At 52.1% G+C, this 26,162-nt stretch overlaps 1 protein-coding gene across 1 annotated transcript in view; it reads right to left on the bottom strand.

The window, feature by feature from the left end:
* Positions 1 to 26,162, bottom strand: part of LOC118255617 (phosphofurin acidic cluster sorting protein 2-like) — a 50,813-nt gene that overhangs the window by 14,336 nt on the left and 10,315 nt on the right. Inside the window, exon 2 of the mRNA XM_035561950.1 lies at positions 3,844 to 3,931. Within this exon, the coding sequence (XP_035417843.1) occupies positions 3,844 to 3,931 (88 nt within the window). The remainder of the gene's footprint in view (positions 1 to 3,843; positions 3,932 to 26,162) is intronic.

The following is a 26,162-nucleotide window of genomic DNA, read 5'->3' as shown; positions in this document are numbered from 1 at the left end:
GTTACAGTTCTTGCCGATACCGAGGCAAAGACAAGCTGTACAGAAACAGTCCTTCGTTCCCAAGAGGCCTTTTTTGAGCTGCCTGCAACACTGCTCCCAGCGACTGTGCCAGGAGCAAGGCTTTCCCTGTGAAAAGGCTTCCTGAAACGGAAGAGAGGAGGTGGAGCTAATCCCCTTCACCATCTGGGAGCCTTCCTGGCCAAGAACGCACCAACTCTTCCTTCCTGCATTGCTCTTCATTAAGAGACGATAGGTGGTCATCACTACAGCCTTTTACTTAGGCACATTTACCATTTGCTGTTTGTTGCAGACTTCCCACCAAAGATTCAGTCCTTCATCAAACTGCACACACCAGTGCAGTTATTCTTCATGAAGATGTTACGTCTGGGGACGGCGCTACAGCAAAGGAAAGCTGAGCATAGTCTGGGTTGTGTGAAAATGAAGGTTTCTTAAACATCACCAGCCTCTGTGCTCCTTACCACTATGGGAGCTTCAGCCCAGCAAAAGTGCAAGCAGCAGCAGGTAAGGAAAGGGACTGCTCCCCTGTTCAGCAGTGGTGACACCACACCTGGGCTCTGGAACCAGTTTGGGCTCCCCAGTATAAGAAAGGCATCGACAGACTGGAGCAAGTCCAGCAGAGAGGCTGAGAGAGCTGGGGGTTGATCAGCTGGAAGAAGAGAAGGTGAAGGACAACTTCACTGCTACCCACAGACACTTAGCAGGAGGGCGCAGAGAAGACAGAGCTGGACTCTTCTCAAAGGTGAGGATGAGAGGCAATGGGGATGAGCTGGAAAATGGGAATTGACCATTGTATGCTAGGAATGACTCCTCCCTCCCAAGGGCAGTCAACACTTGGGACAGGACACAGGAAGGCTGAGGGATCTCCATCCCTAGAGAAATTCAAACCTCTGTCCGATGTGGCTTTGAGCCCCTGACGTAGCTCAGCTGCTCTGCAGTTTGGGTAATGGCAGGCAAGGCCTAGCTCTCAGCACAACAGCCAAGTATCACCCTCGGTACTAAAAGAAGACTTAATATCAGACTGCTTCAGTGCAGACCACAGACAACAAAGACTGTTGAGGAAGTAAAAGCAGCAGGGAGCGGTTCTGCTCGTAGATCTTCACTACCTAACAGACTGCAACCGTACTGGAGCTTGCACTGCTCTATACAAGCACACAGCTCCCAGGCCTGGTTTGCCAGGTACAGCCCCCAGCTTCAGGTATAAATCTGTTCTGATGGGTGTTCAAAACACAGAGTTTGGCACCATCACCCCTCCACAACAGCACCAAGGGTTGAACCTGAGTCTCCAGCCACATCCAGCGAGCGGCTGCAGGAGGATCTGCAGCCCTGCCCCAGCACCTGCCCTGGCAGCGCGGGGACCAGCTTTCCTCTTTCTTCGATTGCTTCCTCTGTTCGCAGCTCAAGACTGAGAGTTCCTGAATTACAGCATTGGGAGTTCCCTCTGCCAAGAGGGAGCACCACACTTCCCTTCGCACCATAATCACAGTGAGGAAGCCAAGACAAGATAACTGCACCTTTGTGGTGCTGCGCCAGGCACATTTGAATCTCTTAATGCCACGCTGAACAATACGCAGTAGGAAATGTTCCGTGACATCTTCACGCTGTTAAAAAACATAGTGAGGGGTAAAGTTTTAAAAACCACACAAGGGATGTGAGAGCAAGTCCCCTTTTTAGTAGTTTGGATTTCAGTAGTTCAGACTTTTACCTCACAGGAAGCCCCTGTGAGGTAGCGAGGGGTAAAGTTTTAAAAACCACCCGAGGGAGGTGAGAGCAAGTCCCCTATTTAGTAGTTCGGACTTCAGTAGTTAGGACTTTTACCTCACGGGAAGCCCCTGACTGAGGACACTGAATACTCAGATCCCCTCCGGGAAATGAGGGTGTTCTGCAGACGTGAAAGCTCCCTCGGCCCTTTGACAGGGGTCTTTCCACACGAGGGAGCAACACCACATGTGGAAGCTGTGTTTTAAAGACCAGATCAGTGTGCTCACTGGGACACCCCAGAGAGGCCTCCACCATCCTCCGGGGCACGTATTTTCATGGAGCAGGCCTGGCACTTGTCGTCCCGATGCAGGCCCCACTCGGGCAGGCCCCGAGCTTCCTTTCTGTGTAACGTGCCCTTGGGAGCAGCAGCATCCTGACAGGATTTGCCCCAGCCCAGCGGAGCTACCGCTGAAATGTGAGGGAATACAGCTCCCCTTTCCACTAGTCCCCAGCTGGGAACTTGTGAGGTCCTCCACAAACCACACGTATCATCTGCTTCCACCCAAAAGATGGCAACGCTCGCCGGGCAGCCTTCACACAGCTACTTGCTGCCGTGACTCATCTGTTACCTAGGAGAGGAGCGGGAGGGATGGATCCATCTGAGGCCGGTCTGTGGGCAGGCTGTGCTGGAGCTGCCTACAGCTTCCATCTGCCTCCCGGGAAGGCTCGGCAGTCCTCAGTCCTGGCAAGGCGGCCGCTCAGGCCGGTGGAAGCAGCCCAGGTAGGCGCACGAGCCCACCCCGCTCCTGTGACGTGCGCCGAGCTACAGGGGAATGTGGGCAGGAGCCTCCTCCTCCAGTTTCCTTCAGCTTCGCAGGGAGCCTACAGTGGCACGCAGCCGCAGGTGATCCAGACCCCGACCGCAGCCTCACAGCCCTGCAGAGAAAAGCCTCTGTGGCCTCCAGGAGTCACTGCTGAAGCCTCTCTGCCTCCTTGCCAGGCTCCTTCCTCCGCTAGGGCCTGCATCAATGGACACAGCCCTGTGTTTTTGGCTCTCCTGAACAGTACCATGCACACAGCAATGAAAAGGCCAGTGATGTGGGATGCTAACAGTGTGTGGACCACGGCCTTTCCTCCCTCCAGGCCCCACGTTTCACACATTTCGCTTTCAGATCCTTCTGGGCAAGGAACCCACCCTGCCATGAAGGCAAATCCTAGCTCCCAGAGCTCCACTAATGCAGCAGCTTCCAGCACTAATCCAGGATTTAGATCCTGATATGTGCGGCACAAAGAGCTCAGGGCGAGGACAAAGCTGCTGAGCGCCCGCCCCACGATGCTTTCAATGGGATCAGCAGCTTTTCAGCCGGCTGACAAGAACGAAGGAAGGACACCGGCATCCCAGCTGGGTCAGGGGAGCTGTGGCAAGGACAGCACGATCCAGAGGCATCGCACTTCCTTGCTGTCCCTTGGCAAAGTCTGTGCCCACAACCCACGAGGAGCCATCTCTCCACCACCAGCCACAGAGAGAGGGAGAGGGCAGGATCACACACATGTGAGGATGCGGGCAAATTCCCTCTCCCCTTGATGATAAAAGATCCTTTCCTCTTCCCTCTGCCTGGTTCAGAGTAGAGGCACCAGGGCAGGCCAGGGCACATGGAGAAAGGGAGGGGACAGCAGAGGCAGCAGCAAGATCCCAGAGGGTGCAGATGCCTGCAGAAGTCACGCACATCCCTCACACAGCCCCTGCCCTCCCCAGGGAGGGGGATCCAAACAGCGAGCACTGCCAGAAAGCACCCAGCACCTACAGCTCGCCTAAAGGGTCGGCAGTGGGGCAGGGGATGCCAAACCTCAACAGCAGCTTGTAAGGAGAGCCTTGGCTGAGGCAGGGAAGCGGGACGCACTGTCCCAGTGCGGAGGCCTAGCCAAATTCACCCCCGATGCCAGCCAGCACCAGGCAGCTTGCTGGGACATCATTCCCCCCCGCCTGGGAGCCAGAATCACCCCAAGGGTGCTATAGGAGGCAGGAACAAGGGGATGGCACAACGCAAGGGACATGCAGACCGGCACTTCACCGCGAGGGAACGAGGATGGGCTTGCTGCCGCCGGGCAAGGAGAGGAGCCTACCTGAATCTTCACGGCGATGAGCACCGAGCTCAGCTCTTTGTCCAGCTCTTTCAGCACCGTGAGCTTCTTCAGGCGCAGACTGCAGAGCCTGTAAGACAGAGAGAATGGGACGCATTCAGGCACCACCATCCCTGGGGCCCTGCCACATGGTACCCGGCGCTCGGAAGGCAGCCTGGATGCTCGGCCCCACCGCGGGCACAGGCTTGGCCAAGGAACGCCGGCGTTCACGCGCCACCGAGACAGCCCATTGGGGAAAAAAGGGAAGAAGGAAAATTAACGGAGCTAAAGCAGGCTTAAGGGATTAACGTGCGACAGGAAGTCCAACAGCAGGCCATGTGGTGAAGAGATCCCTTCCCAAGCAGGGCTGTTGCCAGCTCTGCTTAAATCTACCTTGGCCACGAGCGCTGTTTATTTATAAACCAAAGCACCTAAATCCATTCTTATCCCGGACTTAGTTAAGGCAAATGTTCCCATGCAGGCATCACCACTCGGCTCTTCTCTCGTGCAGTGCTGCATGGAGCTGACTCGGGAGGCAGCAGCCCTGCAGGACGCCTCCTGCAGCAGAGACACCCTGAGCAACTCGCAGCCCGGGGACTCAGGATGGGAAGTGGTAGGGAAAAACCAGGAAGGAGACCGAGGCTCAGTGAGAAGAGCTACTTTGGCTGCTCGAAGGACTAGTCGGTGCCTGTGAGACTGCCAGCCACCCCGACCTCCTGCCTAGGAGCCTATGGGATGCTCCCACGGAGGTTATTTGCAAGGAACGACGGCCAAGCTTAGCTGCCACCACTCCCCAAACAGTGCTAACTTTGGCTTTCCCTAGATCCTAGAGGAGATCCTGGAGGTGCACGGCTTGCATGTGTAAGTCAAGGACTACTCAAATTTTCCAGTTGTTGTAGTTACCTGCATGGACATTTATCCCCAAAAGATTAAAACTTCCATAAAGACACCCAGTCTTCATTTGAGGATACTGAAAGATTGCAGTTCTACCTGGCAGTTGTTCTCACTGTAAAACGTGCTCCTTACCCAAACTAGCTCATTCATTAGCTCTTCATGCTCCTCTCTGAGGAACTCAGGAATCCCACCAGTACCTGGTGACTCTCCTCGGGGAAAAGTACTTGCATGCTGATCAGCTCTGCCTATTTCCTCAGCCTAAAACAGCTGAGCTCTTTTATGTCTGACAAGGCACTTTAAAACTCCTTTCTTCTCTTTCTACCCTCTCCAGCTTTCTTGCACGCAGCAGGAGAGCCACACCACGTGCAGAAAGCTGGGCACCTGCTTCCACCCACCGCCCTTGCCCCCAGAGATATCGCTTGCCCAGGACCCTGCGACCCCAAACCCTTTTCAAACCAGTGCTTTCTGCAACACCACCTCCCGTCCCACTGAGATTAGCACGCATGTTCTGGAGTCTAAACGTATTTGCAGCAATAGAGCACACCTATTTCAAAAGGGTGCTCCCCAGCAGCCTGCCTATCCCTGATGACCCCCTTTTTATCCGTTACTTAACCAGCCCATGCATCGCCTAGATTTGTGTCACTGCTGTGCAGGCACAGGTCTGGACAGCAGCGGGTCCCTCGCTAATCCCTGCAGATCCCCGTAGGACAGGACTGATCCACGACGATCAGAACAGTATGTCCGTGATCCCCCCAAGTCATTGAACTTTCTGGTAGGTAAGTTATAAATCTGGATCTACCTGCTCATATAGGGTAAGTAGGAAGTGCTCTTGGGCTGTAGAACTACAGCAAGGACATCCTCTGTATTGGGTTCCGGCGGTCACAGCTGTGTAATGCTGCTTCCAACCTGCAAAATCCCCTCCCCTGATCATGGCTTTTTAAACCCGCAGCACAATAAAGCAGCTTCTTCCTTTGACTTGTGCAGCTCTCTCTCTTTATTCGGCCACACAGCACCACCACTGCCGGCCGAGGAGATGGTAGGGAAGAGGAGCACACGCACACACGGTCACACGTCTGTCACTGCCCCCATCCTCAGCTGAGATGACGGTAAGGGAAAGGAGCACACCCACATCCACGCAAACATGCATCCTGCCAAGGAAAAAAAAAAAAAAAAGCAAACGCAGGAGCTCACTGAATCTGATAGCATTCAAACCTCAAAGGTGTAATTTTCCAGAGCATCCTGGATGAGGCACTGAGCTCCTCTGTACCAGAGGTACAGCTCGTAAGGCTGGCAGAGGGGCGAGGAAAACAGGATGAAAACACAAAGTGTGAGCAGTACAGGAAGAAGAGGCACCCTGCAAAACCGGAGCTGTACAACTACGCATAGCTTATCCACGGACTGGAAAAGGTGCCTGGCAGAGAAGCAGCCTGAGCTCTGTGCAACCAAGGAACTTTGGACATCTGTTTTTGCACAGGAGAGCCAGCAAGGAGCCAGAGGTGCTAAGTAACACTTCTGCTGGAATCACAAGCTGAAGGTGAAGGCTGGAACACGAAGCCAGGCAGCACTGAGGGCTCTTCGAAGGCACATCTGGCCCCTAATGGGATCTGGAACCTGAAGGGCAAGCCTCACGCTCCCTTTGAGTGGATATGATACGTTTTCTCCACCAGTATCCAGCGCTGTTCAGTGCTCGGCTTGCTGACCACCAGTGACTGGCAGCTCAGACTAAATATTATTTTCCTGAACATCCTGACCGACTTCATGCAGCAGCAGCCAGGATTTTCTCTGAAGCTCCCATGCCATCTACAAACGTCAGAGTGCATCCGCCCTTCCTAGCAGTGGCCCTCCACGCATCCTGGTCAATACTAACACTGTTATGTGAACAGCCGGGGACTAAGCCTCCAACAGCAGCAGTTGGAGGCTTAGCCAGGAGGATCAGGCACCCCAAGGCTCAGGGGTGCCCTGGAGCTCTCCTGGGACCCGCCAGTCTCACAGCTGCCCACAAAATCAGCTTCACCCGCTCTGCCCAGAGGCCCACAGCTCACCTCTGAGAGGCACCAACAGCAGGGAGGGCACAGGAACGGGGTGTGCGTGGTGTGATGCTGCCCACAGTGCTCTCCCAACCTTCTGAGGTCAAGGCACTGCATCCTGTGTCACGATATACGTGGATGAGGCGCCGCTGGTGCACGCAGAGGGAGACCTACTCCCGTTTCAGAAGCCACGTCCCTGCTGCAAGCAACCAGGAGCGAAGAACTGGGACAGCAGCGGGTTCCTCATCAGGCGCCGCAGCTCAGGGAGGTGGGCCAGTGACGTGCGTGAAGATGACCTGGGATGAAGGCCGACGTCAGCCTGCTTCGAGAGCCTCCACTGGGGAAAACGTGACAGAGCGCACACGGCTTGCTAGCACGCTCCTGCCTCTCTGCTCTCCCACTGCTGTGGCCACAGCGAGCGGCACTCAGGCGGCTTAAACAAGCACAGTGGGGGCCAAGGGCCATGCCAGCTCCTCCTGGGCTCCCCCAAAAAAGAGGGGCCCCCACACAGGAGGAGGGCAGAGGGCAGAGGTGTGCTGGGGATGGCCGAGAGTGCCGGTGTCAGCAGGGTGTACGTTACCAAAGAGCAACACGATGTCTTCAGTTAGGACAAATGGGAGGCAAAGGGAAGAACACAGCGCCCTGCAAAGCGGTTATGTCCATCCTTCCTCGTCTTCACAGCTGGCTGCCCTCAGCTGTCCAGAGTCCTCCTCATGGCCTGGCAGCCCGTGCCCCATGGGATGGCCGTTCAGGACAGAACCCAGCCTTTTTTCCATGTACAACACATTCAGCTGACCCTCAGTGCCACTGCATTAACCCGGAGCGTTTCATCTTTCCTGTCCTCCGGGAGAGAAAGCCCACCCCAGCAGCCCCAGCTGCAGTCATCCGCCTGGGCAGTCCCTTTTTAATTGCATTAAAGGTCACCATCTCACAGCACACGTACACTTATCAGGCACGTCCTGCTCCCACCAGCCCTTGGAAGGGTGCCTAACTCTTTAATCCCCGGGCAGATGATCTCAGAACAGCTCTGCTTTGGTCAGCGCTTTGCCCTTGAGCTCGCTGCCGCCGGCTGCTCGGTTACGCACGCACACAGAAGCCGCTTTCCCGCTGCGGGGACACGCGTGGGGCTGCCCAGGAGCTCGGAGTGCCACCCAGAGGCCTCCCAGGAAGAGCCTGCTCTCTCACTGCGAGCTCTCAGCACTCCTCTGTGTCCAGATCCGTGCTTCGCAGCGTGGCGGTGCCACTGAGACGGCACAGCCACCCAGGGCAGAGCGGGTTACTGAGGATATAAAACTCCTTCTCTATAGGTAACGCGACGTGCAAAATCATTCTCCTCCTCAAAGCTGGTATCTGAGTGTATTGGAGCCCAAACTGCTCTTGGACCAGCTGCAATGGTTCCTTTGTAGGGTTTTAACAGGTTATGCTTTTGAACCATCATGGATAAAGGAGATCGGCCACGATGCACTAAACGGCGTGCGCCAGCCCTGCCACGGGGAGAGGCAGGCAGACCCGCAGCAACACTGCCCTCAGGGTGCTTTGCTCTGTGCTCCCCTCTTCAGAAAGTTACCTCTGCTTCAGGCTTTCAGCTGCCGTCGTGCTGCCAACATGTCAGCGTGCCGGCGGTGCACCTGGAGTAAGACGTGAACTGCTTGTAATGCCGTGTGCCTAAGGAAAGGATGGCTCCGAGCAGTGGGGCAGCGAGGTAGGGGCATGAAGACGCCGGGCTCAGAGCCATCACACAGGTCACAGCTCCCCAGGTCAGGGCACACGTGCTTGGCCAAGGCCACACACCAATTTGGGGAGCGTTCCCCATTCTCCAGAATCCCCACCAAGCACAGAGCAGCAACACACTGCCCAGGATTCCCACTGCCGACGGCTCCAGTAATTTCCTTCTCCTTGGGGCCACCCTTGGAGGTTTGGATGTGCCTCGCCATGGGGCAAGCGCAGCTCTCCATGCGAACCACTTCTCACTTGCAGACGGTGATGTTTGTTTTTTATTAAACTACCATCCTTCTACTCTTCCATAAATGCTAAATTAGCGAATTAGTTGACCCGTTGGTCAACTTAAGTGGAAAGATGAATATGCTAATTGGAACTGCATGTTTCCCGACAAAGTACTTCTCCTGCTAACGTTTAACCTGATTCATGTCAGACACAACCCAGCAGCAGCTCAGCGTGCCATTTTACAGTCCGGTCATGCTGCTCTGGGCTAGAAAAAGTCAGCAACGGAGAAATGCCCTACCAAGTCATCGTGGGCTGGTATTATCACCCCAAGATCTGTGCCAGCCAGAGTGCTGCTATTTTAATAAACCTGCTGTGCTTCCTTCCCAGATCTATTCAGCCTCTGTTCAAGGCTTTCCCCGCTAGTTTTGCTTTAAATCTTTTCCTTTTAGGCAGCTTGAAGTTTGGTACCCACCTGTGGCTGCACGTGGCAGCGTTGCTGAGAGCACTGCTTTTCACCCACCACCCCAGCCCTCTCGGTCTCTGCAGGCTACTGCCCAAGCAGCAGCAAGAAGGGACCAGGCTGGCCAAAAATGAGGTTTTGTTTTCTGCATGGAGGTTTCCAGCAGCTATTAAAAAAAAAAAAAAAAAAAAAAGAACTTCTGACACGCAGGTCCCTCACCACACTGGCCTAGACCAGCGAGGCCACTGTGCTGACCACAGGTGACACAAGCACCCTTGTCTGAAAAGGGGGGACAGAAGTGGTAAAATCACGGGAGAGCAAACTCTGTGCATTCAGTGCAACAAGCAAGATCGGAACAGAAACCCTGCGACCTGCCTAGAAAGAGCCTGCCAGCTGTCATAGCCCTAGCAGAGCTCTCTGACACGCTACAGAGCAAGGAGCTGCAGCTTACCTGGTGCCACAGAGCAGCTTTCCTTTTAGCACAGAGCTGCCTGCAACCACCTGCTGTGACAGAGGTGCTCCTTTCCACCTGTCTGGGCGTGTGTTGGCCAAGTCAAACCTGCACGTTCAGACGCAGTGCCCTTGTTTTCTTCCCAAGTGCTCTGAATTTGACACGGGAGGCGGTTAAACGTTCCTGAAATGATTCATCCCCAGCTCTTCGACGTGGCCTGCTCGAGAAATGGATGCCAGTGCATGCACCTTGGGACTGGCCCACAGGCGGCTCCGCACCAGCCAGCTGAAGCAGAACAGACAACAACGTGACTCGTTTTGGTTCACTGACCAAACCGTGAAAGAAATAAAAGCTAGATCAAGCCCAAAATAATACTGTTTTGAAAACAGCCAGGAAAGGCACCTCTGACTCTTAACTAACGCAGAGGAAGTGGTTAAGAAGGGCAGGCAATAATTAAGACTGCAAGTAACTGTGAAATCAGTTACGATTTTTAAGAGAAAGACGAAAGTCAAAGGACAACAACACCAAGGGAGCAAATTGAACTAAAGGCTCAGGACCGGGGCATCCCAGGAAGGTACTGGAACGAAAAACCTAGTTCAGAACTATCTGGCAGTTCCTTAAAAAGAAATGCTGTAAGGGGATCAGACAAACCACCCCAATGCCTGGAGGGAGGGGCAGCACCACAGCCTGGTTAGACCGCACTATCTTCAGCTCCCAGGGCCGAGAAACAAGCATACAAAACATCAAACCAAGCACAATTACCAGCGGCATGCACGGCAATATGCAGGAACTGGAACAAAACACAAACCCCGAGAAGCCAAGATCCCAAAGCATTCGTCAGCTTGTTAGTAGCATCTTATGTTCACCCTCCCTCGCTGAAGACGCTGGCTTTTCAGGAAACTTGCCGGGCTCCTTCCGCTTCCTTGCAAAAAGCAGGTCGCAGGGATACATCCTCTGGGGACTCCACAGTGCAGTTTGGCTTGCCCAAACCCTACAGATTCTGCACCAGAGCACCACCACTGTACTTTCTTACGGACCTGTGGCGCAGCCAGCCCTGCTTTGTACAAGGGAGAGGCAGTCCTGCAGCCAGACCAGCAGCAGGAGGAATTAAAATAGGCTCGTACCACAGAAAGAGGAGGAAGGTCTGGAGGTCCTGAGTTTCCTGGGTTCCATAACCAACCACCACGATCTTGCCAGAACTAGCAGATGCAAAGCCTGCACTGGCTTAGTTTTTAATATGCACTGAAATTGCCTTGGCAAATTAAAATACGGCTTTACAAGAATAATCCCTGCTTAAAATTGACGTGTAATTAGAGAGGCATGTAAAGGCCAGTTAGAGCTGGGCCCCACTGCAGCTACCCCTGCCCTCACCAGCGGCACGCACAGCCCCGCTGTCCTTCACGTTGTGACAGCCAAAGCACGGGCAGCACAGGGCCAAGGCATGTCTTACCTGTGGGGGGAAAGCAAAAAGAAAAAAAAAACCACCCCAAACCAACAACTAGGCTAATTTTCCTGCGCTGTCACAAAGCACAAGCTGGTCTGCTCTTCCCCTAGTTAACGCTCTGCATGTAGAAGTCAGCTGTGCCTGTCACAGGGCTTTTGTGAGCCTCCTCTGAAACTTGTTTTGTTTCCTCTGCACCCAGTTGTACCCTATTATCCCCCATAACCCAAGTAGTCCAGGTTCAGTGGCATAGGGGCTTCTAGGCAGCATCCAGCCGCGATCTCACTCCTGGGGAGGCCAAGAATGATCCAGTGGGGAGGCCAAGAACGATCAGAAGTCAGGTGGCAAGTCCTGGCACACAGCACTGCCCCCAGAAATCACCCACAGTTTGCAGGGCACAGTCCTCTGGGCCAGGATTTTACATCTGGGCCAGGCTAATAATGTACACAGTCCTGCCCAGACCCCAAGCCTTCTGTCACGGGTGCTTTCTGGGGCCCACGCAATGGTGACTATTCCTCTGGGCCAAGAACCTCAGGCTTCAGCAATCCCGAGCCTCTCTTCAGCTGCCATTACGCTTGAGCCTCAGTGCAAGAATATTCGTTTGCATAAAGCTCTTCCATTTCATCTCCTCTGTGGTGGCTTTCCTCCAGACCAGATGTGGGCAGATAAGAGACAAGCAAGCGCTCCTTAGAGTGGACACAAAAGTTGAGATATTGTATTCTTTAGAAAAAGAGAAATGCATTTAAATAAAAAGTACATGGAAATGTTAACTATCGCCCTACTATACAGCTAATAATAATAATAATAATAAATTTGCAAATTTAAAAGAAATTGCAGTAAGAGTCTTCATAGCTTTAAAGAATTCAAAGAAGCGAGCACGGGGAGCTCACCGGACAGACATCAGGAAGCAGAGTTTGCCAAGGGCTAGCCTCTCCCTGCCCTGGGTGCACAGGGAGAACACCACGAGCAACCAGAAATGAAACACTTCGGTTCGCTGGCAAGTTGCAGGGCTGAGGAAACCAACTGGGAGCCTGAAAAAGCAGAGAGGTGATTCTCCTCTTTGAACCTCCACGTGAGAAGGGAGGGTATACGCGATAAGATCTGCTAGCTCCAGCCTCTTGGAGGGCACCGACCGGAATCCGTTGGTTTCTGACTGCTCAGGAATAATAATCCTCCATCCAATTAACGGGGCTTTCTACAGAAAACATGTTTAGATGAGTGTTCTCATAATCCAGCACATCTAAAGTAGCTCCAGCGAGCCAATCTTAATAGACTGACTTCGGAGATTTTAACTGAGCTCTCATTTCCATACAAAAGCAGATTAATTATTTGTGAGCTTTCCCTCTAGTAAACACAAAGTGAGTCACCCTTTCACTTTCAAACAGGAAGCTAAAAATGAATACACTGCGTAACCCTATAATTTTTATAGTGCTCCGGGAGGAAACGCCACAAGGGGTTCACGGGACTGGGTACAATTTACCTTGTTGATCACCCTGAGCCCATGCGGCTGTGCGCCAGCTGCTCTGTAGGTGGTAATGGACTTCCCACAGACAGATTACTGACTCCAACCTGCCTCTGTGAGAAGGTGCATAAGGCTTTTTCTGTATAGCTGAGCTGCTCCAGAATGTAAGAAAAGCAGAAGCAAGGCTGCAGCAGAGCCCCAGGGAGCCTGGTGACAGTAGCAGTACCGGCAGCATGACTATTAGCATTTGGTCCTCCAGCTCCGGCCCATTTTGGAGAACAGAAGTGTATGTGGTCTGACAGCCCTGCGTGTTTCTCTTCTCACCACCGAAAGGGACAAAGGATCCAACTATCATCTGAGCCTCTTAGCACTCCTATTCCCAGCATCCACATCTTGAACTCTATGAAAGTGGCTTGAGGTCCATCGCATTTGCACTGGCAGAAGTCACAGGTGAGCGCACATCACCTCAAGTATAAGCGTGAAGATGCATTAATCGCATTGTGTCTAGACAAGATTCTCCTCATTCACCCAGGTTTTGTTTTTAGTACAAGTCCTGGTGAGCTTTCTGAAGCAAACCTCTCTCCTTGGAACTTGCCTTTACAATATGAACCACTGAAGCACTTCCAACCTGAAATTTATGCTTCCATCTGAGTCCACATCTGGTGCTTTTTGATTTATATTTGGACCTTGGTCCCGAAGCATCCGCAGAGTAGGAGACAGAGGCTGCCTTCTTGGCACGTATTATTCCCATAACCAAAAGCTAGTTACTGGGCCAGTTCTTGGCTAAGAACTGGCAGCGTGAAGAACTCCTGCTCTCTCCACCCAAAATCAATTCTCGGTGTGTAACACAGAGAACAGCGTAAAGCCATCGATGTTCCCGAAAACCTGAGCTGCTTCAGTAACGTAAACCAAACTGGCTCTCCCCATTTTGGCAGCAGACCAGCACCTATTGAAAGCAGCAGCATTGAATAAATCTCTTCCACATTAGAGGCTGCTAGAAAACCCAGCAGCCTCTTCACTACTGGGTAGACACATTCGCAAAGAGGAAGAGGTGGGTGAGACCGATCGCAGCGCTGTCTGAGCAATGCAAGGACAGCCCTACCTGCTGCAACAGAAGAGGATGCTGCTGTTCACGAGGCTTCTCCTCCGTCCAGCCTCAGGTGCAATCTACCTGTTATATATACCATTTTCTTAAAAGGAAAGCACTGTGGTCAAACAGGAGCCGTGCTGACAAGAAGATTCTAGCAGGACACACTGCTGCCCTCTGAGACTTGACGGTCCATACCCTGCCAGCCCCGACGGCTGCCCAAAAGCCTACCTGCAAGGCAGCACAGCTCAGACAGGAGAGAGCTACAAGGTGCCACTGCTGAGCGAGGTCACCAGATGCCACTCTAGCAGGAGCTGCATTTTTATAGATGCCTTTATGATTTACATTCAAGCCACAAATCCCTTCAATAGAAACAGATGGAGGTGGATTGCGTTGGGCTGTTATCGCCTTCATCAAATCCCCTTTTCTCCCCCCAGACTTTCCTGACAGGCAGATTTCCCTGACCTACTTTTCCAGAAAAGTTTCAGCTACTTCCCCTGAATTGCAATGAGCTCCCACGTGCCAGCAAGCAGCTCCTCGAGAGCGGGCGAGTGAGCAGGCAGCGCCTCCCAGGAGGAACGGCTGGAGCACGCCAGCCAGAAGCCCTCAGCCCTGCCACCAGGGCAAGCCCACCCTGGGCTGCTGTGGCACAAAGACACAGGCCAGAGATGATGCAAGCTGGGCTCTGTACATGAGCAGACACCCGCGTTTCCTCACAGAAAGTTTAAGCAAATTCTGTTTGTGCCCGTCTCCACACGCAGAGTTCAGAGGAGAGGCCCAGCAGAGACATCGAGGCCCTGAAATGCGTCCAGAGCAGGGCTGCGAAGCTGGTGAAGGGCCTGGAACACAAGTCCTGTGAGGGGCGGCTGAGGGAACTGGGGTTGTTTAGTCTGGAGAGGAGGAGGCCCAGGGGAGACCTCATTGCTCTCTGCAACTGCCTGAAAGGAAGGCGTGGGGAGCTGGGGGTCGGCCTCTTCTCACGGGTAACCAGTGATAGGACTTGAGGGAATGGCCTCAAGTTGCGCCAGGGGAGGTTCAGGCTGGAAATGAGGAGACATTTCTTCTCGGAAAGAGCAGTCAGGCATTGGGATGGGTTGCCCAGGGAGGTGGTGGTGTCACCGTCCCTGGGGGTGTTTAAGGAAAGGTTGGACATGGTGATTAGGGACACGGTTTAGTGGGTGACATTGGTAGTAGGGGGATGGTTGGACCACATGGTCTTGGAGGGCTTTTCCAACCCTAATTATTCTGTGATTCTATGCACCCACCCACCTCTGAGAGCCCTCCTGCGATCTCCTGGGGTGTTCTTGTCCCCCCCCACGGCCTGCTGAGGGCTCCTTTTTCCCAGTGTCTGAAGCGATGTCTTCTGCTTCCAGTTATTTCCACTGTGAACCGGCGCTGAGAGCTTCCTCAGAGGGGAGAGCAGGCGGTCTGGCTGGCAGGCCTTACACAAAACCACGCCTCAACAGCCACGGGACTGGGGACACAGGAGCATAGGCGCAGAACAAAATGCTCGCTACCGTACCACTGAGTCACGACAGGGATAAAAAGAAAATGCAGAGCTCATCAAAACTTGCAGCTGGGGCAGGCTGCTGGCACAGCAAGCAAAACCACTCGGCTCCAGCTGCCAGAGCACCTCGCCCAGCGGCTCCTGTCAGAGGCTGACAGGAACGTGCTCCTTAAGCCCCGCGTGACGGCTCCCCCGGGATTCAGCATCAACGTTCCTCTTTCTAAGGAAAGGGAAGAAGTCTAATATCATCCAGCGCTTCAGGGAAAGAAACCGGAGGAAGGAATATTCCTACTTTAAATACAAGTGCTGATCTCTGGAAAGTTTCAAGGGCTTCAGGCCATTATTTTGCCAAGAAGAGCCATGTCAGATCCTTAATGCTCTCAGTCAGAAAAGAAAAATAAGGTTGAGCCTGAACAGTCCAACTTGCATTCCTGAAATGCAAATCTAAGCTGCATCCAAGTCTTCAGCACAGCATCACAAATACTCCCTGAAATAGAGCCCTGTGAAGTAAGCCCGTCGATGTGCCGGTGTGCACTGAACATGATCCCACACCATACACTCCCTCAGCACTCTTCAGGGCTGTATTAATCTTCTCCAAGAAGGATTATTTTGATTTAGGGTAATACTGAGCAGGCATCTGAGCGTACAGACCCCTCCGGATCTCCACTGGTGAGCTTTCACCATGACAACTGACTATGTATTCCTGATATTTATTTAAACAAGTATCTACCCGCGTGAGGATTTTCCCCTTTGTTCTGTAGCAGCCCAGCATTTTAAGAAGTTCCTCTGAGAAACCTTACTGAAGGCCTTTTGGGAATCCAAGCAGTCTACCAACGAGATCTCACAGTTCTTATGCCCCAACAACTCCACAACATCTGAGAGGTAAGTCTTCTTTTCATACTCCCTTCTTTCAACAGGAACCACACACCAATGTCACGTCTGTCCATGTGCTCCACTACCTGCTCTTTAGCTTCCACTAAAGACGCTTACTAACCTACAGATTCTCAGAACTCCCTTACAACCCTTACAGAAGGGTGGCTTCTCACCTCCCAGTCCCCTAGGAAAGACACTGGCTGAAGCAAGCAGCTACATACACAGTAGTCTGGCTACTACACACTGGCATCTCTCCACACCGCTCCAGTGAATCCCATCCCAGGCAACTTGTGGGTTTTTTGTGTGTGTGTGTTGTTTTTTTTTCCTCTCCATTTTTCCCCATACGTTCTTCTGCCAGCTCTTCAAGCTTTAAAAAGCTTTTCCAATGTGCCCACTGCAGAGAAAGGCTCCAGCCAAGGAAGCACCCAGGCTGCTCACCATCTGGACCAGAGGGCAGGTCTAGACCAAACCACTGCAGCCATATTCATCTTCTCAGCTCCACCCTAGCTGAAGATATCAAGGTAGTGTCACGTAGCTGGATACTGATTTGAACCTTTTTCTCCCCAATTTTGTTAAAGATTCCCCAGTCTCAAACTCCATTAAAATAAAGTTCATTGAATCAAAATGTCAAGGCTAAGAAAACAACGGAACTACAGCCAGGATACACAAGTACCTTTAATGTTCGAAACCAAAGATATTTATATAAAGGAATCCCATATAAAAGAATTCTTGGAGCAGAGTTTCTTCGTAAATGACATGCATCCCAACCCCAGTGATGGGACACTGCCTGGGCAAGGCCCAACACTTCTGTGTGAGGCTGACCTGTTATTACCACCTTGTCCACCAGAGCAGAGATAGCAAAGCTGCCATGCCTTTCCACCCAGGGATGAGAAGGCAAACTAATCTGGATTCACCACAGTGATTCTCAAGGTTATCCATCCTCAGATGTTGAAATCCTTCTATGAACTAACCCATCACATCAGGAGGAATGGCAAACACATCTAGTCACTGATGTTAAATTAATTGAAGTTACTTTGTCTCAAGCTTCCTATTTCTCTAGCCTTAAGAGAGAGAGAGAGCAAACAGAGCTTGGCAGCCTCTGAGACGTGTCAGACACGCTACTGAACCCATCCAGCTCCCAGAAACGTGGGAGGAAGCAACGCTACCACACAGACTCTTCAGCGGAGCGCTTCCCCAGAACCGGCACAGCTACACCAGACATCCTCGCCTCCCCTCCTTCCTCCTCCAAGGCTCCCCGAGCTCCACGGGCGGCTGTGTGAAGGGCATCCCGCAGCACGCCACCTCTCACAGGACAGCTGGACAGCCACAGGAGGAGACAGTGACGCGCTGCCACCACGCTGGCCTCCACAGCTGTCACCGAGGGGCACTGCCTTCAGATCACAGCAGGCCGAGGTGCTCCCTACAGAGCGCTCTTCCTGAAAACGATGCTTCGCCTTATGGTGTCACACTGCTTTCACTGTCACTTGGCCAAGTGACGAGCGTTCAGCCTGTTCAGCAGACAGGTCCTTATGGAGGCACCTGAGCAGGAGCAGCCTGCAGATTCACCCCAGGAGGCAATCCTCATAAAGCAGGCACCCACCAGACAACACCTGACAATGACCAGCAGAAGATGTCCCAGCGAGAATTTGCTCCAAAAGCCTTCTCAGCTGTTGGGTCCATGGCTTCCCTGAGGCTACCAGTCAGTAGCAGAGCTGCTCAACCACAACTGCACCCTCCCTGGTCCACAAGAGAAGACAGCCAGAACCTGGGGAAGGATACTCCCAGACCTCTTCAGCACTGATTACTACAATATTTGTGGTCGATAATAAGAGAACCCAACGTATTACTGTGAGATATTGCCCAGCCATGTCTTTGCTGTGTGTGAGCATTTACAGCTCTTACCGTAGGCCACTGGTGGGCTCCTCACCGGTGCGGTCTACCACTGGCCTCCGCGCGCAGCCAGTGAAGGGAACTTGGAGAAAGGGCAGAGGGGCAGAGCAGGGCCAGCCAGCCGAGCTCAGCCGAGGGGAATGAACTCCCAATGCTCTCTTGAAGCACTGCAGCCAGCTGGAAATCTCAGTGTCACGAAATTTCTGGGCTCACACAAGCACTTGACAACCCCAAGTCCAGGCACCGCCAGCAGCTGAAGAACAGCCGGCTCACGGGCCTGTAGGAGAGGACTTTTGGGGTCTGCACCTGAAGGGTGAGCAGTGGTAAGTAGAAGTAGGAGTTGAGACCTCAAAACCAGAAGGCACTAATCTTAAAATAGCAGGAATACCTGCTCAAACCGGGACGTCATACCCACAGCAGAAGCATGCTCCACGGCCTTAGTCTAGGTGCTGTTTGTCGAAGGGATGCCTAGGATCCCATCCAACAGTTATTTTTAAGACCTGGGTCTTTAACTTGAGCTTTTCATTAGGCTGCGTGGATATCCAGGGCAGGGTTCAGCCACTCACCGGATCCCATGACCAGTACAGAAATAGCTCACGGTTATTTTATCGCTGACACTTCTGACCTGTCATCTGCTGTGACCCCCTCTCCACACATGCAGCCAACCGAGACATCAGAAGCAGGTTTCTTGCAGACGGTTTTGACAGAGCACAGCTGGCAATGGAATTTCTTTTCCTCCTTACCAAGCGAGCAAAGAAGCCACAAGTACTTTTCTTTATTTGCGGCTGCACAAGAGGTGGACGTGCTGCCCTTCCCGAAGCCCACTGCTCCCAAGGAGGCAGCTCCTCCAGCCCTCCTCTGTGCACTGCCGGCCAATCCCAAACTTACACCGGGGCACAGAAAAAGGGAGTCTTGGTCAAGGGTGTTTGACTACAGGACACCAACAGGCAGAGCAGCGAAAGATGCTAGACAAGTATCTTGCTAGCACGAATTCATGGAGCTGGAGGCTTTCCAGAGGAGAGAACACAGTGTTGGTTTGTTACTGCAGAAAAGACATTAGTAACAAGGCACAGGGACAGCAGGACGCAGATCCACAGGAGCTTCCAGGAGCAATATGTTTCAAATGTGGGCTAGGAAATACTGTTCTGTTGTCTTAAGTCTGGATTTGGGATTACCTAGAAGGACAGAAACAGCCTGCTATCAAAGGACAGCAGAACTGCATCAAAAGCTGACTTCTAGCCATGCCCACTGCGTAAACATTATCCAAAAGTCAGCCATGTGAGGAACGAGAGAGGACACCAATGATGAACTTCTCCTGGGCCCTCTTCAGCCTCCCAGCTGGCAAACAAACCAACAACCAACTATTCCAGGAGAGGACAACGTCTCTGGAAGAAAGCTTCTCACTCAGGCTGTGCCAAATCGGCAGGCACACAAGGGCTGGCCCCTGAGGGATTGCCTTCAGCACCTCTTGGGCCCTGCTCCAGCCCCAGCCCTGGGGAGGAGGAAGAGGAGGAGGAGGAGGAGGTCAGCCATGTCCACGTGCGCGTGGCGGCTTGTTTCCAGTTGCAGGAGGATGCAACTGCTCCGTTAGGGCAGTGCTGCCAGCAGGATCTGAGGATGTCAGCAGTCTGTTCTGCCTTTCTGCCTTGCACAAGTCGCCCACGTACATGGTATTGGTTCATACAAGCCTATTTCAGAAGGAGTTGAGAAAGTTATTACCATTGTTTCTACCTTTGCCTGCTCAATCTTGTTGTCCTAGTTACCAGAGCCCTGGTGTCTAAGGCAACCAGCCTTGGCAAGTAAGCAGCAAAACGCGATGAGATGCAACACAAATATTTAAGATGACTCTCTGGAATAGCAGAAGTAGAAACAACTAACAGTAGTTCTGTGCCCCCAGCATCGCCCCTAGGTCTGCTAGACTCTCCGTCAGCCCCACAGGAGTCCAGGAATGGATGCTCAGGCATGCTTGTGGTACACCCAGGAGGCACGTGCTGGGCTGCAAACCCAACTCACACAGGCAGGAGCTCTCCCTGCACACCCCCTCGCACAGAGTTAACTCCACAGCAGTCCCGTGCCCAGACTGAAGATCAGCACCAGTGCTACCATTCAATAAATGGCCCTTCTCTGTCCACGTACGGCCTCTGCAGCACCCAGGCTCCGTGTCCCTAGCGTGCTGGGATATTTCATGCAGGCATTACATGGCATCTCCATCTGGGAACTGCAGTAACATGACACTCCTGTGGTTTCCGAGATCAGGAACAGCTCTGCGAGAATTCAAGCCCTGATCACATATTTGCTTCTCTGTTGTTTTCTTATCATACACGTCCAATACCCAGAACATCCCCAGGGACACGCCAGTGGTATCACTGAGTCAAACGTTGCCTTCAGCAAACCGTGTGGCTTGGGCGGTGTAAGGGGAACCACAAAATGATCAGACACACACGTCCATCTGGCAACTATCTAGCCTTGGAAGAATAGGGATATTATAAGAAAACATCATTATATTATATATTACAAGAAAACATATAATATTAAAAGAATATATAAGAAATTATATAAGAAAACATATTATAAGAAAACATTCATCTGCCTTGGTACATGTGATAAAATAACTCCACATGCCTAAGCAGGCGTTACACTGGGCGGATCAGCCACAGCCACTCCAGTTCCCCACTTTCCAGCCCCTGACAGACAAGGCTGAGAAGCACAATGGGAACCAAAGGGTCAGGTCCAAACACTCGGTCAGTCCCTGAGCCACTGAGAGGAGCTGATACTTTCTGCTCTCCATAGTCCAGCAACTCTGAACTGTTATGGTCATGACCCAAAAGTATATTCAACTGCATAGAAAGCCCAGCTTGCCCTGAACATGAAGTACACAGTAGTGCTGGGCACCTCACGAGAAAAATGAAAACAAGGCTATTGTGCTGAGATGGATGGTCAAGATCCTGAAGACAAGAAAATGTCAGTCCAGATATGCATAAAATGCCCCACAACACATAACCGTAAGGATGTGCTTAAAATTCAATCTAAAGGAAACAAAAAAGAGACTGTTATCTCTCCCCAACCCTTAATTTCCCTATTTTACAGCCATGCCTAGCATTTAATTAATCAGTTTCTTATCTGCTAGAAAGCATCCACATGAAAGGGGAAGTTTCATTTTCTCCCACGGTGATTCACGTTGTCTCACACAAAGAGATATGCGCCCAGGGCCCTGCGAGCGTCCTTACAAGAAAGCTTTGGAGCTGCAGAACAGAATTTGTGAGTCTGTGGAGCCAGCAGGCTTAGGACTGAGGTCCTAAGTTACCTTGGGAGCTTTAAAAATCCTGCCTTCGAGGGCTTAGCTCACGGCCCTGTTTGAACTACACTCCACTTAAACAAACTCCAGAGGAATAAGCTGCCCTGCAGCAAGAGCTGTTTTAAGAGCCGCATTTCTGCTTAAGTCACTGATGTCTTTTCATCTAAAACGAAAACAGCAAATTACTTCCAAAAAGCTTGATTTTAAACTGACCAAAATGCATCAGAGCCAGGAGGCAATGAAACCCTTTCGCTACCGTGGTAGGGAGCAAGCAGGGGCTGCAAGGGGGACAGCTTGGACATCCCGCGTGGGCTGCAAAGGTACCGTGGGCAGGTCTTTCAACAACCATCACGACAGATTCCCCATGTTTTTCCATCTGAAAGAATGACACGTTTGAGATCTCCGAAGACTGCACGCACCGCTTTCGGAGCGGCGTGCGCGTCGTTGCGTGCAACTCCAGCAGCTTGCTCTCTGTTGAGAAGTAGCCTGGCCTGCTTCAGCATAACAGGCAATAAAAACACAGCGCTAGGCTCAGTGAAGTGCAGTGAGTAATGCTCCGAACCACCTTATAAGGGCTGACGATTAGTCAGGGCACAGCACTCTTCCAGCGTTTTCCAAAATCCCAGAAAAAAATGGGCCTTTTCCACGCCTTCTTGTTTGCAGCGTCTCTCAGGGCTTGAACTTAAGCACCTGATGCTGAGCACCTGGCTAAGCCTCAGCCACACAACACCGCGATCCCTTCGGCTTGCGGTATAGGCAAGAGTCAGCAGGCTTAATGCAAATGCTCCTGTCGGCCCCTCTGGTTGTTCGCAACTGCCACGTAGGAAGCAGAAATTATTCCAGCAATTCTAGAGACAACCTGAAACGTGAGACTCATCCACCATTTGCATTTCTGTCAGCACTGCTTCTGCCTCCCCCTGCGATATCGCAGCTTGACTGCAAGCCCAACCTCACCTCCGGTGATGCTGCGGGATGCGAAAGCTCGGCAACCGAACACCCGCAAAGCACAATCATAAATCCCACACGTGCACGTGTTTCACTGACAGCAGACATAAGACACAAGGCCAACTGTGTATTTTTAGGGGTTGTTAGCTCTTTCTGGGAGTTAGTCTTGATTTTGCACAGCTTCCGATTAGGCTGGTATCTGAGCACCAGTGATAACCTGTCTAGCACACCCCTCTGGCTCCTGCTTGAGCTGTGTCTGGCTCAAGATTGTGAAGCTCTGGGAAGATGGCTGCCGCTCACTCGGTGAATGCTGCCAGCTCACAGACCAGCTACAGCACGGCCACTTGGGCTTAAAACACCCCCGTGCCCAGGAAAATCTGTAACAGCCTCACACATAATGAAAAAGGACGAGTTCTTACACACACACACAGCTTCCAATCCCCTTGGGAATCCCTGTGCTTCGCTGCAGCTCCACTGTGCCTCGGTCCTTTCAGAAGAGCCTCTCTTCCAGTTGCAGACATATTTCCATTTCTGCAGGGAATTTTGTTCAAGGAGTCACCTCAAGAAGGTGCCAGGGGTTGACAGCAATTGGTAACACACCCAGCAGAACTGGCACTTGGTAAGAAATACCTTATTCTGCCCAGTTATCCTACAAATCACCTTAATCGAGGCCACAATAATCGGAACAGACATCAGTGACAGAACAAGAAGGAGAGTTGAACCAGGAAGACCTTCTCCTGACACAGCCGCCCCCGACAGAAAACACAGCAGGGCTCCATTTGGTGCGCCTCATGCCGCAGGCCGTGCCTGTCAGAGAGCTGCCGGGCAGCCTCCAGTCACTGCTCACAACGCGACTGCTCCCACACAGCTTTCCCCACCACACCTCCGGGGCTCCAAACAGATCTCATGGTTCTTTCCCAGGCTCATTTCAGGCCCTTGCAAGAGCTGTTCACAGGGATTGAGCATCGCCCTGGTTCTTTGGGGACACCAACATCCCTTCTGGAGGACGCTGGCAAGCCAGCAGGCCCCGTGCCTTGTTCTCAGCTCCCCGTGATTCCCCACTACCACCGTGTGTTTGAGCACATGATGAACTGACTCAACCTGTTAATCCAGCAAAGAACAAACCTAAAATAAATAATAATAACAAAAAATAATGATTTGTTTCCTTGTGGGCCAGCACTGAGGCAGCTTGCCACGCACACGCTGCAACTAGCAGCAGAGGAGGGCTGCCAGTCCCAGGCTGTGGGGCTGGGGCTGCCGACTGATGCCATCCAAGGTGTCGCACCCGGTGTAGGGTCTGGAATTCTGCCTGGGATAGGAACAAAGCTCTCCCCCTTTCTTCTGACCAGCCCAAGGCGCGAGTCACCTGGGGGAAGAGCTTCCAATGCCAGGTGTGCCCATCGCCCGGCAGGGCTTCCACTCAGGGCGAGACAGCAGCAATTAGCCACTTTGGGGTGTCTCTCACCTTCTTCTCCTTCAGCACACCAAAGTGTGAACACAGCTCCATTGTGAAGGCATTGTTGGCTTGATCTGAGCACTTTTATTTCATCTGTTTTGTCCTGTGCCCAGTCCTGCAATCTGCTAGTGTGATTTCAAGTGACAGCACTAGCTGTGCTGTGATGAGGGCTCACACGACAGCTTTGGGTCAGGTGTCCCAGCTATCTGCCTCAAAGGAGATGAAAGATGCCAAACAACATCTAGTTTTTGAAAAAAAAAAAATTTGAAAAAAAATGAAAAAAAAAGAATGCTGATATTTGAGAGGAGAGTTAATAGAAAACCACTCAGTGTCAGGATCACGTCAAAGCCCAGCAGGCGAGACTTCCTACTGGGATATTTTTCCATATTTTTGAGGATCAGGTGGGACATCAGTTTTAAAAGTCTGTCTCGCCTGGCCTCCTGGAGAGCATACAGAAGCACCAGACTTGCTCGGGTAAACCGAAAATGGCAACGCACCAAAAACCTATAGAAAAACGATCCATCGTTTATCAGTAACAACATAACCTCGGTTGGTGTCAAGACATCTCTTAAATGTATTGTCCTTTTTGTAAGGTATGTCAAGAGAATAAGAAGCTACAAGGCTGAGAAGGTGCCACCCCTTCAGATAGGGGATGCGGACAACGCAGCGGCCCACTTTCTGGGGTCACTATTCCGGCAGTGCAGTGTTCAATACTCATTGGCAGCAGTCAAATTAAACATTTGCCAAGTTGAAAGCTCCAGAGAGGGAAGCTCAACAGCTTTAAAATCACTGCTGCATTAAACAACACCTGAGCCTTTATGCTGAGAAGCAAAGTTAGGGCTTTCGGAAGGTCTGATTCCCACCCTGGCACAGCAGAACTCCACAAAGGTAGAGCAAGCCATGGGATTTGCTTCCCACAGCGGCCAGCCAGCCTTTCAGACAGCTCCCAGAAGGGCTGCAGACAGCTTTCCTTCTCTGTATGCCCAGGGACAAGCAGCTGACAGGAAATGGCGGCACTCAGCTTGAGAAAAGATTGATTATTTTTTTTTTCCTTTTCTAAGAAATAGGATTTGTAATTACCCAGTTTCCCGCTTGGTCTAAAAGCGGAGCCACCGATGGGAGATCAATATCTGAGGCCGATGCTGCACAGACAGCTCGAGTGCCCCTGCCCCTCTCTTGGGGAAGGGAGGAGGTTTGGGTGCAGGGGAAGCGGAGGTTTCTCTGGAGGGAGGAGTAAAAGGCGAGGCATCCGTCTCGGAAAGGACTGGAAAGCAGACACATACGTTGCCTCCTCTCCACCAAAAACGAGGCTGACTAATCTCACCCAGGTCCGTACAAGAAGGGATGGAAGTCAACTAATGTGGATGAAGGAATCAAAAACCACAGGAGCCTTCCGGCAGCCACGTTTCAAAGTGGGTTTTCATCCAAATGTCTTTTTGCTTTGCTTGCCAGCGGAGCTGCAGAAGGCAGCAGAAGGCTCTGCAGTCCCACCGGGCAGTGCTCCTCTCTGTCCAAAGGGGCAGCATCCCTGCCACAATACCCCACTTCTCCTTTGGGCTGGTGAGAAAACCAACTGGGAAGGGAGAAAACAACTCCTACCGGCTTATCGAGGCTCCCTGCTGGGGGCGTCAGCTGCTGAGAGCCAGAGCTGGGTTTTACACCACCTCATGCTAAGAAGTCGCCCCAAACACCACTTTCAGGCAGGCTTTTCCATCCGCATCCCCTGGGCACGAGAGGGCATTTTGCACGCTGCAGTCATAGCCCCTCGCGCTTGCTGCCATCCCCATGTGTTACTAAACTATTCGCACTACAGGTGATTCAGCAAGGCAGCCAGCAAAGCCTGGAAGTCTGCCAACAGCCATTGAGAAACAGCTTGAAATGCATCCCAAAGGACAGGGGAAGAAAAAAAAAAAAAAAAAAAAAAAACACAGCCACACACCTCAAAGCTCAGCTTTCTCTGATCTGCTTTGAAGCAGGTGTCTGAGGAAGGAGCTAACGCTCACCAGGTTTGCTCCGCTCCAGAGCTGTGACTGCGGGGCTGCCTGCCGTGGGGAGCAGGATTTTATATCCAGCTGGGATAAAGCCCAGTCACCCACAGCACAGAGGCAGGTTTGGTGCTGAAAGCCTTGTTTTTGGAGCATCTCACCCATTTCATCTAAAAGCTGCGGCCCCTGGGAAACACACAGCTCGTCCTGCTGGAAAATCCCTGATTGCGTTAGGCACCTTCCTTCAGAGCAAAAGCTGCGTGAGCCTTCAAAGTCAGACCTTTATTCTCAAGGACAGGAAAGGCTTGGCGTTCAGAGGATGACAGTGCCCCACAGCATCCCTCAGCAGGCCAAGCAAAAGCAACCTAAGCCTGCCCAAAGAATCACAGTGCTTTAAAGGAAACCTCCCGGTGTCGATGCGACAGAAAGCACACACCGAACTCTGGGAGGGGGGGAAGAAAGATGGACAAGAAAGAAAGTAGCCCTGTGAGCCCTGGGCAACTCAAAGCACTTTTGTTCTCAGGTGTGTCCACGTGGAAGAGGCCACTAATGTCCTTCCATGAAAGAAGAAAACAGAATCATGCTTGGACAGATATATTTAGAGG

The sequence above is a fragment of the Cygnus atratus genome, chromosome 3 (genome assembly GCF_013377495.2).
Source record: "Cygnus atratus isolate AKBS03 ecotype Queensland, Australia chromosome 3, CAtr_DNAZoo_HiC_assembly, whole genome shotgun sequence".
Taxonomy (NCBI): Eukaryota; Metazoa; Chordata; class Aves; order Anseriformes; family Anatidae; genus Cygnus; species Cygnus atratus.
The sequence above is the reverse complement of the archived record's forward strand: the minus strand, read 5'-3'. Positions and strand labels throughout refer to the sequence as shown.